At 45.6% G+C, this 14,881-nt stretch overlaps 1 protein-coding gene across 2 annotated transcripts in view; it reads left to right on the forward strand.

Annotated features, from left to right (window-relative positions):
• TBXAS1 (thromboxane A synthase 1) overlaps positions 1-14,881 on the forward strand; it is a 159,833-nt gene that overhangs the window by 57,613 nt on the left and 87,339 nt on the right. For both annotated transcript variants that reach the window (XM_043463858.1, XM_043463859.1), the window contains one exon: positions 14,289-14,385. In XM_043463858.1, the coding sequence (XP_043319793.1) occupies positions 14,289-14,385 (97 nt within the window). The remainder of the gene's footprint in view (positions 1-14,288; positions 14,386-14,881) is intronic.

Genomic DNA, 14,881 nt, shown 5'->3' on the forward strand with positions numbered 1-14,881 from the left:
ATGTTATTAATCCATAATAGTTTTCCAGTCCTCTGTCTGGGTCTTGACCTTTCAATACAGTATCTCATGTGACTATCCCAAGAACACTTCAAGTTTACCTGGCCTAATTGCATTAGCCTCAATTTATTGCAGTGACCAAAAAGTCTGTTTTGGACTTGATGGACTTTTTGGCCAGTGCAATATTTGGGAACATCAGTGACTTTAAAACAAGAATGACATGCAGTTAGTAAGAGGTACGCACAGGGAAGAGCAGGTTCTCCTTGTTATGTACATGTGTGCTCAGTTGGGTCCAACTCTTTGCAACCCTGTGGACTGTAGCCTGCCAGGCTGTCCGTGGAATTCTCCAGTCAAGAATAGTGGAGTGGGTTGCCATTTCCTCTTCCAGGGGATCTTCCCAACCCAGGGATCGAACCTCTATCTTCTGCATTGGCAGGCAGATTCTTTACCACTGAGCCACCCGGGAAGCCCTTGTTGATCCAAAGCCTCTTCTGTTCCCCTGTCCGCTTGGTTGTTCCTGGGACACTCTGCACTCCTGCCTTAGGATGACGGCCCTCACAGCAGTCGTGTCATTGTTTACTGTCCTGCTGTCCTGCTAGAGTATAAACTCCGTGAGGACAGAAACTCTGTCTCTTGTTTGCTTGGATACTCCCAGGGCCTAGACTGCACAAAAATTGCTCAGGAACTATTTGCTGAATAACCAAAGCAATCTCCACTGAATACGTGCCTTTCAGGACACGCTTGTCCCCAAGAAAACCTCAAATGGGAAGGTCTTGCTGTTTTGATGATTTTGGTAATTAGTATTATTTCCCTGGAACATAATGAAAGGACTTGGGGAAAGTCTTTCATCCTAAAATCAAGGCTTTGGGTGGCAGCGTCTATAATCTTTCCCCTTCTGTGACCTATGAGCCATCCATCTAGGAATTAGCCCATAAAAATATAGAATTGATTTAATCCCACATCAAGCCATCTTGGGACCCATAGGATAAGGTGAAGGGCAGACTCTTATGATGTGCTCCACTGGGTTGGGCTCTGCTCTCAGATCACTGGTTTCCCTCCCCAGGAAAGCCTTTTCTCTAGCCCTACTCTTAGGGGTCTGCCTAAGGTGACAGGAAGTGCACTTGATTGGGAGGCAGAGCTGGGTCTGGTCTGAGCTCAGCTCCTCCCAGCTGTGGGACTAGAATGAGTGACTTGACCATGATATTCACTTTTAACAGATACCCAAGCGCCTGCCTGCCTCGCAGGCTGATGTGAAACCAAAGGAACCATCGGTGGTCTCCATGAGCATAGCCCCCACCCCTGCAGGGAGCAGGGATCCTGACCATGATGCCTCAGCCCCTCAGGGTGGGCTTTCAAAGGTCCTCTTGCAGCCACCTGCCATCCCAGAGGAGTGCCCACTGCAGGAGCCCGTCCCTGGCTAACTCTGGGGTGAATCTCCCCAGTTCTGCATGTGGGTGTTCTCTGGCCTCTCATGCCTCCTCCTGCACAGGGGCTGCTCCAGGGCAGGGGCCTGTGTCCAAGTGCTGCCCCCTAGTCATCTCACCTCTTGCGACCTCTGTTTTCCTACCTATGAAATGGGGGTGTTTGGCTAGAATGATCGTCAAGCTTCCTTCTGTTCCTGAAATACTATGACCTGTGCTTTAATTTCCATCCCCTCACTGCCCCGCCTCTTATTTTTCCCCAGCTGTGTCTAAAATTCTGTGGCCATTAAATTCTCCTTTCTTGACAGTTCCACATCTGGGCTTTCTAATAATCCCTAGCCCGAGACAGCACATTCCTCGGGTGGCATGGAGTTCCAGGCCACACTGTCTTTTCAGGACTCATTCTAGCTCTTGCCAAGCCCCTCAATTCGTATTCTGAGTTCACACATCATTGAGAGAGAGGAGATTTTGCTACATACTCTCACACAAATATATGTCCTGCACATATTCTATGTAATAGCATGCATGTGCACTCACACACACACACACACACACACACACACATACACACACACACACACCTCCTTCTGATGCCTGTGAATCTACACACTTGGGCATAACTGTGTGGGTGCAAATATTCTGGGACAGCCAAATGCCTATTTTAATGTTTCTTTGTCCCTGCGGTGCCATCTAACTATTTATTTAGTAGCTTGACGCTGTTTGCATCAACAACTTTGCCTTATAGGCTCTTCTTCATGTTTATGATTCTTACTGTGAAAAAAATTGCTTGCCTAACATCTGTTCTGAATTTGTTTTTTCTTCCTTTTTATTTATCTGTTCCCTACTGAATTAAATTTGCACCAAGGACAGTAACTCGAATTGGAAACTTCAGTGTCCTTCAGGATTTCTATACACTTCAATACATCTCTTAATTACTCTTTTTTTATTGTTATGAGATATACATATATATTCATGCTCACACGGGCAGATTGGTTTGTAGTTTACCTCTGTCTGTCCCCCTCTGGGGAATAAGTTTTATTAACTGAATAAATTAAATGGGCGGGTGTATCCAATAGAGTAAAGAGGTTTATCATTGTAGGTTTGCTTCAGATAATTTTCCCCCATTGCTGCCCAATTCCCTCCTTTAGCCACAGCTCTGTTTGGGAGAAAGCTTGACTAGAGCTCGATGCAGCCACAATTCAGCAGGAACTAGAAGGGCCCTTTGTCCTCCAGGCCCACTTATGTGAACTCAGATCCGATTCCTTATTAAGCCCCTATTCTGACTACTTATAAACCCACACAGGGACCAAGCATGCACGTCCCCAGTGGTAGAAGGTCCCTAAAGAAGAGTAATGAGACCTGCTTTTCCACCCGCTATCTCTGCCAGGTGAACAGACTGTGACACCCAAGACTCAAGGAACTGGCCCCATGTCACCCAGTTCTAATTCCAAATGCAATTCCCTCTCTACCCTCAGGTCCTCGCTCATTCAGGGAGGCTCTCCATCCCTCCCCTCTTTCTGAGCTTTCCCACACTCACTTCAGTCTGTGTCTCTGTCTTCGGATGGCACAAAGACTGACAAGATGGTACCCCCACATCTGAAGAACTAGCTCCCTCTTGGCCCCGCTCCAGACATCGTCCACTCAACAGATAATTCGGTTTCCGCTGAGTGTCTATCCCTGGGCTGACGGTGGTGGGAGAAACCGCTCCACTCTTCTCCCAAAAGTATCACTCATGTCTCTTTTCCTGAAGAAAATCTGGCACCTAATTTAGAAGAGAAACACAGACCTGGGCCAAGTCTGACAAGAATGCCGGGTGATATGAGTGACTGAATATGCCACATTGAACAGACAATCTGAAGCCAGGAATTGGGTAGAATCATGGGCCAGCGAAAGCAGAGAAGGCTTCCAGGAGGAGGCAGCAGTCGAGCACAGTCTGGAATAATGGGGAGATGAGGAGGAGAAGGGAACAACGGTCTACCTGGTGAGAACAGTCAGAGAAGGACCTTAGGGTGGGGATGGTGGGAGGAGGGGTAGCTGACAGCTAGAGATGGAGACACAGAAGAGATGGGGACACAGAAGGGGTGGCCAGTTGCTGTTAGGTGACCCTGAAGGGACGTGGAAGGCTCTGGGCCAACCGCACTCTCTGCTGGAGCAAGATCTCGGAGCCAACACATGAGGGAAACTTTGATTCAAACAAGCTCTCTGGCAGAGCCGTTGGCTTGCAACAGGAGCCTGGCTCACCTCGGTGACTCCACACACAGCCAGACCTGGGATGACCACAAAGATTAGCGGTCAGCTGAAGAAGCCAGTAGGGTGGACGCAAAGGTGACGCCCCTGCCAAGCAGTAGAAGAGAAAGACAAAGAGTTAGCCACACATTTCAGAGGGGATGGGGACCAGTGACTTTGAGACTGCAAGATAAAGGCCAGTAAAGAGAAACAAGGTTTGAGTCTGGCTTCAGATCTGCCAGTAGCAGGAACTGAGAATACAGAAAGATAAGAAGTGATTTCTTAGAACTAGAAAGGCAGATGCAGAATCGTCTTCCCAGCTACCTGTTGGTATGAGGTGCTCTGCCAGCTTCTCAGGGATGAAAGACAAATCAAGACAGGGCTTTGTCCTCAAAGAACTCACAGAGTAGTGAGGAGACTGTCAAGGAAGCCCAAGAAATAAAACAGTGAGATGCAAATCAATAAGACGAATGGACAAGATGCCACGGAAACTATGGGAAGTGAAGGGTCTGAGAAGACTCCACAGAAGAAGCGACAGGTGACCTGACTGTCAGAAAGGTTTTCCAGACAAGATACAGACCAGGACTTCTGAGGGACAATCATGTGCAAAGGAACGGAAGAGTAGAAAATCAGTGCAAATGAAGAGAACCGCAGATAACTGTTTCATAGCAGCAATGTATGGTTACAGTTCCCAAACTGTGCGCTAAGGCACCCAAAGGTGCCATAGAGAATTCACAGGGGCTTCCTGGGATATCTTCAATATTCATGGTGAACACAGTGACATCTGTGGGTCATGATGAGAACTACTTAGTGCAATATGTGCTTTCTTTTTCAAATGTTTACTTAGTTGTTAGAATATGTGTTGTTGTCGTTGTTTAGTCCCTCAGTTGTGTCCCACTCTTCACGACCCCATGGACCTCAGCACGCCAGGCTTTGCTGTCCTTCACTATCTCCTGGAGTTTGCTCAAACTCATGTCCATTGAGTCAATAAGGCCATCCAACCATCTCATCCTCTGTCACCCCCTTCTCTTTCTGTCCTCTATCTTTCCCAGCATCAGGGTCTTTTCCAATGTCAGCTCTTTGAATCAGGTGGCCAAAGTATTGGAGTTTCAGCTTCAGCATGAGTCCTTCCAATGAATATTCAGGGTTGATTTCCTTTAGGATTGACTGATTTGAACTCTTTGCTGTCCAAGGGACTCTCAAGAGTCTTCTCTAGCACCACAGTTTGAAAACATCAATTCTTCGGTGCTCAGCTTTCTTTATGTGAACTTTCTCTCACATCCATACATGACTACTGGAAAAACCATAGCTTTGACTAGACAGACCTTTGTCGGCAAAGTGATGTCTCGGCTTTTTACTACACTGTCTAGGTTTGTCATAGCTTTCCTCCCAAGAAGCAAGCATCTATTAATTTCATGGCTTCAGTCACTGTCTGCAGTGATTTTGGAGCCCAAGAAAATAAAATCTGTCACTGTTTCCCCTTTTTCCCCTTCTGTTTGCCATGAAGTGAAGGGACTGGATGCCATGATCTTCATCTTTTGAATGTTGAGTTTAAAGCCAGCTTTTCCACTCTCCTTGGTGGAAGAGGAGTGGGACAGGAGAGAGTTCCTACAGGGTTCCTCATTGCAGTTAAGAAGCGTGGACTTTTTTGCTTCAAACAATGGAGAGTCATTAGAGGTTTGCTGATAGTGGGATAGCACGGTCAGTTTCTGTTTCACAAAGGTAGACTTGGCCTCGATAGGGCTGTTGGTCTGGGAGCAGCAATCCACATAGTGAGCTACTTGAGTGTCCTAGTGAGAGAGATGGGCCTGGGCTCGGGGGCTTAAGAGGTCGGGCCTAGATACAGCCTGCTCCACTAACATTACAGAACTCCTGGGGGAGGAGCTAAGATGGCAGAGGAATAGGACGGGGAGACCACTTTTTCCCCTACAAATTCATCGAAAGAACATTTGAACGCTGAGCAAACTCCACAGAACTCCTAAAATAAATTCAATATAAAAAAAAGTAATATAAATGTTAGACTTCAATGTTAGAAAAAGACCAGATCCTTGCATTTAAACCACTCACAACCAAGTAAAAATGTAGCCAAGAAAAGAACTACAGTTAGTGGAATACTGCTAGAAGTTAACCTGGCGAGATAGAAAGAAGGACAACTGATCCAGGGAGGCAGGGGACCAGCATATGCAAAGGCCCCTGTGGATGTGAGAGGTGATGGAGAGTGTCAGGAAGAAAGGTTGATCATTGGTGCTGGCTCTTGGGTGGTGGGCAATAAGGAGGGATGAGGCCAGAAGCAAGGCAGGGCTGGGCTGTGAAGCACATTTGCACGTGCTCAGGACTCCCAAAGGCTTTCGTGGAAACAAACCACTGAAGGATGTTAAGTAAAGAGAGCTACAATCAGATTGACTTCCCCACCCCCACCCCGCTTTGGACTGCAACAAGAGGCACACAGGATTTTAAGTTCCCTGACCGGGGATCGAACCCAAGTCCCCTGCAGTGGAAATGCAGTCTTAACCACTGGACCACCAGGCAAGTCCCCAGACTTGCATTTTACAAAGCCCTGATGGATAAACGGAATCAGGGCCCTTGTGCAGATAAGCAGTTGGTCAGGAAGACAAGTCAGAGGGGCGGAGGCATAAATCTGAGTGCATGGTCCAATGTCCAGCCGGGAAGTGAAGAACCACAGAGTCCACCGGCATCTGAGGGCAGCAGAGGAGAGCTGACCCGGCTCCAAGTATCGCAGAGAGGGAAAAGGCTGACTCAGTCCTTGTGGCTCTGAGGGGCTCTGTGAGGTCAGGGCCCGCCCCCAGGCACCAGTGCCCTGAGGCTTCCCTGGGCAGGTAAGGCACACCCTGATCTGAGTGACAGGAGAGAGCAGGAAGAAAGCAGCTCCAACTCCAGGGACCTGTGTCTGTCACTGCTCCTCAAGAAAAGCACCCCCAGCAACTTGAGTAGGCTCCGCCTCTCTGCTAACTCAATCCTGCCTTGTTCTAATGACAGATCAGGTTGCTAATGAGAAAGGGCAGGATGCTCTGCTGAGTCAAGCTGGGAAGGAGCCACAGGGCCGCGAAGCCATGGTTTCTCCACAGACTGTGGGCCGCCCAGCCCGCCTACGGCCCACTCCCAGGCTTGGATGCCTACTTAGCTCCCTTGGAACATTTTAGAGACTGATCACTCATGTGGGATCTCCAGCGGTCAACGCCCACCCTTCCCCACTGAGCTGCCCACGACCTTCTCATCCACAGTCCAGGGCAGAGGTCAGACTGAAGGCCAGGATGACAGTTAACCCTATTAGCCTCCTCAACCTGCTGGGACATGGCCCTGACACTGAGGCAAGGAGTCATCTGATGCTCACTGTTTAGCAGTCATCAGTTGCTAGAGGCCCGCATCTTTGGAAAAGACCCTAATGCTGGGAAAGATGGAGGGCCTGAGGAGAGGGAACGACAGAGGATGAGATGGTTGGATGGCATCACTGATTCAAGGGGACATGAGTTTGAGCAAGCTCTGGGAGATGGTGAAGGACAGGGAAGCCTGGCGTGCTACAGTCCATGGGGTCGCAGAGAGTTGGACACGACTGAGCGACTGAATACCAACAAGAGAGGCCCACATCAGTTTTTCAGTCTCTACCTGGAAACCTGAAGTCTCCAGAAGCACATTCAGGTTCTTTGTACCTGACCTCCTGGGGACGCTTATCACTCAGCTTCTTCATTCCTACAAAGTGACACCAGCAGCCACCCACCCAACCCCCCATGAGCTGGGGCCTTCACTCCTGATTGGGAGGTTATCATGACCGGTATTTGCCTAAAACCTTACTACAGACAAAGCATTCTCTTGTTTCTCCTCTGACCCTCATAACAGCCTCTTTATCCAGGAAATTGGCTCAGGAAGGTTGTGGTTTGCTCAAGGTGACACAGCTGTTAAATCACAAGGACACGGCCTTGAACCTGAGTCCTGACAGCTGCACCACCGCCGACCCCCACCTCAGCTCCTGACAAGACAAACCTCTTTTTTTTTTTTCTTATTACAAAAGCACTCACTGTAAACTAGTGGAACATTAAAGACATTTGTTCGTTGTTCAGTCACTAAGTCATGTCAGACTCTTTTTGTGACCCCACGGACTGTAGCCCACCAGGCTCCTCTGTCTATGGGATTCTCCAGGTGAGAATACTGGAGTGGGTTGCCATGCCCTCCTCCAGGGGATCTTCCTGACTCAGGGACTGATCCTATGTTTCCTGCATTGGCAGGCAGATTCTTTACCACTGCACCACCTGAGAAGCCCCTATTAAAGATACACAATGTGAAAAGTAAAAGTCCCCATAATATGCACCGTCAGCTAATACATCTTCCTCCAGAGTTTTTCTAGGGATACTGTTAACATACATGAGCCTAGTGCCTGACAGTTTGTGCTCAATACATGCTTGTTGAATGAGCTAACCATGAAATGGATTATTATTTTATTTCCACAACTGTATGTACTATTTCCCAATGTGCTTTTTCATTCAGCTGTGTGACTTAGACATCCTTTTGTACTGATGCTTGTAGGTACCTCCCGATCAACCACTCTTTATAGCTTAGCCAACCCTTGATGGGGGCAGACCTTCTGGAACAGAGCCAGGCAGCCCACAGGCTAAGAGCAGCAGGCCACCAGGCCTCAATTCCCAGAAGGCAATTGTGAACTATCTTGGTTGAACTGACTGGTCAATGTTTTTAAAAAATAAGAAAACAACTAATTAAACAAGCCAAACAAGTATTATTTTTGCCTGCACAATACTTCACTGATTTGCCTAAGTTTTCTCTTCCACCAGGTGCTTCAGAGTTGAGTAAGAACATTCTTATGTGCGTAAATAAGTATAAATGAGTAACTGGCTAAGAATTTTTTGCCCCCCAAAGTGACGATCCATACATTTCAGTTAGAAGGGAGCAAGAAGTTACCTTCGTAATTAGGCTGGGGTGGAGGGTTGTTTCTGGGCCATTAAACAAGAAGCTGCTCTGACTTTCCACCTTTAAAAGACACAGTCTGCACAGCTAGAAGCCTGGCTGTTCACACACCTGCTCGGCCTGAGGAAGGAGTGTCGCTGGTATAGATGACGGCAAGGTCATGGCCACAGGCCCAGGCTCTGGCAGTCGTCAGATTGGGATCAAATCCCTATCTTGGGCAATTACTTAACAACTCTAACATCTCTTAACTTAACATCTCTTGTCAGTTTTCTATTCTGACAAGTGGGTATAGTAACTACCCTATCCATTTTCTATGAGGAAAAAATGAAATCCTACAGGCAGTGCACTCAGAACATGGCTGGTAGGTAGTAACCACTCAATAAACACTAACAATTGTGCTTATCAGATTCTGAGAAGGGTCTTCAAGTCATTCAAATACTTCACTGATTGATTCCACTGTTAACAGGATGTGTTTTCAAGCCCTATAGTTGTTCAGTAGCTAAGTCATGTCCAACCCTTTGCAGCCTCATGAACTTTAGCATGCCAGGCTTCCCTGTCCTTCACCATCTGCTGGAGTTTGCTCAAACTAATTTCCATTGAATCAATGATGCCATCCAACCATCTCATCCTCTGTCATCCCCTTCTCGTCCTGCCTTCAATCCTTCCCAGCATCAGGATCTTTTCCAATGAGTTGGCTCTTCACATCAGGTGGCCAAAGGATTGGAGCGTCAGCCTCAGCATCAGTCCTTCCAATGAATATTCAGGGTTGATATCCTTTAGGACTGACTGCTTTACTCTCTTTGCCCTGTAGAAAGTAGACTTAAAATTCAAAGACCATTATTTAACTTCCTTTTTAATTCATAAGAACTACAGGATTTAAAGCAGAGCAAACTGTTGAGATTGCGTGGTTTTACTCCCATGTTTCAGGGGCAAGGAAGCTGAAATGCAGAATTTCCAGAGTCCACCTATAAGGCTTGTATGGGTAAGCAGCAGAGCTGGGTGACCCTGTATCCTGACCTGGCCCTAGGGCACGTGGCTTTGCAGTATTCCACCCCCTCAGGGCTTCTTGGTGGCTCAGATGGTAAAGAATCTGCCTGCAATGCAGGACACCCAGGTTCCATCCCTAGATTGGGAAGATCCCTGGAGAAGGGACTGGCTACCCACTCCAGTATTCTTGCCTGGAGAATCCCATGGACAGAGGAGCCTGGTGGGCTTCAGTCCAAGAGGTCACAGAGAGTCAGATACGACTGAGCCTCTAGCACTTTCACCCCACCTCAGGAGGCAGTGACATGTGGCCATACGTTCACACCAGTGTACAAAACTGAGATCAGACCCTCTTTTTTTAAAAAAAAGAAAAAAATTGTTTATATATTTATTTGTCTTTGTTGGGTCTTCATGTGACGTGCAGGACCTTCATTGAGGTATGCGAGCCAGAGCATGGGGGCTCAGTAGTTGCAGTTCATGGGCTTAGTTGCCCCAAAGGATGTGGGATCGTAGTTTCCTTACCAAGGATCAAATGCATGTCCCCTGCATCGGAAGGCAGATTCTTAACTGCTGGACCACCGGGGAAGCCTCTGAGATCAGAGCCTCTTGGGGAAGTATGTTTTGAGAGGCAGAATGGCATTAGGTATTCACAAGGTTGAAAAGGAAAAGGAATACCTTGCAGTATTTAGGACTTCTGGATTACAAATGATAGAAATCCAGCTCAAACACACTTAAAAGTGCAAGCTAATTTAAGCTTGGAAGATGCAAGGAACACTGCAGGAAGCATATCTTGACCTGGAGTTTGTGCCAGCATGTGGTACAAAGATGGCCACTGACTTCTGGGTTCATATTTTCCTAGTTAAGCACCTTCAGGAGGAAAACAGAGCTTTCCTCAAGCAGCCTCCAAGTGTATACTTACACATACACCCAATGAAGGATTCTGACTGGTCCTGACTCCGTCATGCACCCACCCTGTGGACCAGTCACTGTTGTCAAGGAAATGAGATACCGTAATCAGCCATGCCTGATGGTGAGTCCACCCCCATGGCCAAAAGGGCAGGCTCTGTCATCGACAGCTCCTCCAGAACTGGTGGTACGGGGGAGGGTGCTTCCTCAAGGAGGGCTGGGCAGACAAAAACAGGGCAGCCATTCAGGCATCCGAAAGGAAAAACAAGCTTCACTTAAATGTTTCTCTGATCAAGGTCTTTCCAGGAGCTCCTCAAACTACAGATGAGTGTTTGTATAAATATAAATCCATAAGATTACACAATTTACATGTAAAATGGGGCCAGTTTTCTCACGAGGTTCATAAACCAGCTCTGAAGCAATTCTAAAGAAATGGTGACAAAATTGTTTTTAGCATTAGCAACATTACTAGAAAAAAGCTCAAAGGCTCCCAAGGTGCCCATTTGGAAGGACAACTTTCATCTGAATGTAGAAGTATTATTTGGGTTTTGTTTTTTTTTTTTTGAAATCCAGATTATATGGACATGAGTTTGAGTAGGCTCCGGGAGCTGGTGATTGACAGGGAAGCCTGGCAAGCTGCAGTCCATGGGGTCGCAAAGAGTCGGACACAACTGGGCGACTGAACTTACTGTAAAATTATTTTGGTAATAACTAAATCAATACAAATGATTGTATTATTTGTAAATTATTTTGGTAATAACCAAATCAATACAAATGAATCATTACCAAAATAGGTGTGCATCTCAATGTAAATGCTTTCCTTTTAGAACTAAGAATTTAGGGAAATGAGAATCACAGCATGAGCTTTAGTTAAATCTAAAGCGGGGTTTTTAACATGGGGTTTGTGGGTCCCCCAATCTGGTTACTGTCGATCAGCTGTCAGTACTGGTTACTGGAGAGCTTATTAAAGTTAGAAGGGACTGGGTCCCACCCCAGAGATGCTGGTCAGGAGGTCAGGCATCACTGACCTTTTTGAATCCTTAGCCAGTGCTTTTGACCAGTCCTTGAGGCTGAAAACCACTGCCCTAGAACAGCATTTCTTGAATTGTGGGAGTAGTCCTTTACATCAGAATCTGGAGAGCCTGTTCAAATGCAGATTTCTGGGCTCCTCCCAGCCTACTAGATCTGCTCCAGGGAGGAACAGAGCTGTGGCTATCGTTTAAGTTCCCAAGTGACTTTTAAACATTTGAAATTTTTTGAGATAATTATAGATTTACAGGAAGTTGCAAAAAAATGTACAAAAGATCCTGTGTACCCTTTTACCCTGTTTCCCCCAATGATTACCTCTTGCATAGCTACAGTACATCATCAAAACCAGGAAATTAACATTGATACAATCCATAATGGGCTTCCCAGGGGGCTCAGTAGGTAAAGAGTCAGCCTGCAATGCAAGAGATGCAGGTTCAATCCCTGGGTTGGGAAGATTCCCTGGAGGAGGGCATGGTAACCCACTCCAGGATCCTTGTCTGGAGAATCCCAAGGACGAGGGAGCCTGGCAGGCTACAGTCTATAGGATCGCAAAGAGCTGGACACGTCTGAAGCTACTGAGCACACACAGCATGATCCATACTTATTCAGATTTTATCAGATTTTCAAGCCTGTGTGTGTGTGTGTGTGTGTGTGTGTGTGTAGAATCCTCTGAAGTTTTATCAGATGTGTAGGTTTGTGTAACCACTACTGTACGTTAAGACTCAAAACTGGTCACCACAAGGCTCTCTTGTGCTACTTTTTACAGTCACACCACCCTATTACACCCCCCACATCCCTAGAGTTTAGAATCTACTCATCTCTTTTCCTTTAGAAACAACTAATCTCACTGCTGTTTCAAAAACATATAAATGAAATCATATAATATGTAACCTTCCTAGATTGGCTTTTTTCATTTCAGGTGTCAAACAATTCCTCAAATTTCATTTTAAAATGCTATGAAAGGGAAATGTCTTGGGGAAATGTCCACAGTTTTTACCAGATTCTCAAAAAAATTCTATGACACGCCCCATAAAGTTTATAGAAGCATTGGTTCATGGTTTTTTGGGCGTTATTTCTGGTCTTCTTGGCTAAAATCAATTTAAAAAAAACGAACTAGTGAATATTTTTTCTTCTACCACATCTGTTGAATTCCTGTGTCCCAAAGATTTCTCTAACAGTTTGGGAAATATGATCACTCAGATGAATATTTCTGAGTGCCTGACATGTACCAGACAAATATTATTTTTTCCCTAGTTAGTAAGAAGGGGAAGAGTTAAAACATTAAAGACTCTTTTAGCTTATGAAAAGTTCTAAGTAACTAAGAACTAAGTAACAAAGCAAACTTTGCTGCTTTCTTGCCATATGACTTAAACTGCTCTGCTCTTTACCTCTCGGAACTGTATGTGCCAGTGATCAAATAACATCCTGAAAAATAATTCCATACACAGTACTGAAAACATGGCATTATGCAGTGGGGCTACTTGTCATCACTCTGGTTGGCTTTATTCAGTTGCTAGTCAAGAGCTCATAGCTCTTCCAGGCATGCTTGTCCCTGGGCAATTGTTGAACTGATTCCTCTGCCTGCCACACCCTCACTCCCCTTTGCCACCCGCCTATCTGGACTAATTCTTGCCCATCCTTTGAAACTCACGTTAGGAAGCACCACCTCTAGGAAGATTTCATTCTCTCTTCACGCTTTCAGTGGGGTGTGCCCCCAATGTCACCCATGCTTGCCAGATGTCACGGTGGATGGTGATTATCTAATCGCCACTGCCACCAGGCTCTGAAACCCTTGAAGGCTATGACTGGGTCTTAGATGCTTTTATGTCCCCAGCACTTTAACAAATAGCAAAATTTATTTAATAAATAAATGACAATATGTCCTTAAACAGCTTCCTTTTGGCGTTTACCACAACTGCTGACTGGCTTAGATTTTCCTCCATTTCTTTTTTTTTTTTTTAAAGTTTTGATGTGGATCATTTTCAAAGTCTTTATTGAATTTGTTACAATATTGCTTCTGTTGGATGTTCTGGGTTTTTGGCCCCAAGGTGTGTGGGATCTTAGCCTCCCCAACAAGGGATTGAACCCGCATCCCCTGCGTTGGAAGGCTAAGTCTTAACCACTGGACCACCAGGGAAGTCCCTCTGTTTCTTCATTAGTGTCATAGTATCTCCTGAGCTCCTTCACATGTAGGTGTAACACCCAGCTGTTCGGTCTTTCCCTGCAAGTTTAATCTTCCCTGAATTCTTATAAAGGTTTATCACTACACTTTAGGCTTTTGCCTAAGAATCAGTATATACAAGTCACTGATCTTCTCTTGCTAGAATGCCTGTCTCCCCAGTTTTGGAAAATAGGGACAACACTGACCTGTACCATTTTCCTTCTTGGTCTTACTACTGGATCCTATAAATTCTTTATTATTGTGTTTAAACTTACAGATCTGTCTTTCCTACCAAGGGGGTGAGTTTCCTGGGGCTAAAGACTGTCTCTTATTCACCCCAGAGTCTCCAGGGACTGGTACCAGGTGGGATTCCATAAATGCTTGTGGAATGAAGTTTGGTGTTAGGTCATCAGAGCTCTGCCGTTCCTCACGCTTAGCACATGCATTTCCTCATCTTCTCCACACCGTCACTCCCTATTTATCCTTTATCCCTGATTCTAAGCCACTGTGAATTCTTTCTGGAAAGGAGAAGAGAACAGACAAATACGACATTTATCATTTTTAATTTAAATTTAATTTAAAGTCATTTTAAATTAAACATTTTAAAGTAATTCTCTTATTCCTCCCAGGTACTATCTTGGTCGTCGGATGTTTATTGTTATCTCTGAGCCAGACATGATTGAGCAGGTGTTGGTTGAGAAGTTCAGTAACTTTACCAACAGAATGGTATGTAATTTTCTTTCTGCATATGGATGGAGGGGGAATCCTTCTAAGATGCAAGGACCACACATCACATCTAACAGGGACGTGATTGGGCCTCTTACAGGGTTTAGATCAGTTCAACTCAAAACTGAGCTCCCCAGTGAATTCAAGTTTTCAGAAGAGATGTACAGGACTGTTACAAAAGAATAGCGTTTACATTTAAAAAATGCTTCAAGAAAGCGAAAGCTCAAGAGAAGTGGTAGCTGATAAAAATGCTGAAACTGGGAGGGTTTTAAAAGCTGTGTTCAAAGATAGAGGAATCCAGAGAGCATAGGTCAAGCATCTGAGGAAGACCAAGGAAGGTTAATAAATATCAGAGGGAAAGTAACATTTCAAGACTCCTGTGCTTACATCTTTCCCAGAGAGTATCAACCTCTTAAGATTGGAAAAGGAAGACAAGTAACATGACCAGGGAAATTCATCACCAAGTAACAAGTCTCTAACCCACTAAAGGAGGTAC

This window comes from Cervus canadensis, chromosome 3 (assembly GCF_019320065.1).
Source record: "Cervus canadensis isolate Bull #8, Minnesota chromosome 3, ASM1932006v1, whole genome shotgun sequence".
Classification (NCBI taxonomy): Eukaryota; Metazoa; Chordata; class Mammalia; order Artiodactyla; family Cervidae; genus Cervus; species Cervus canadensis.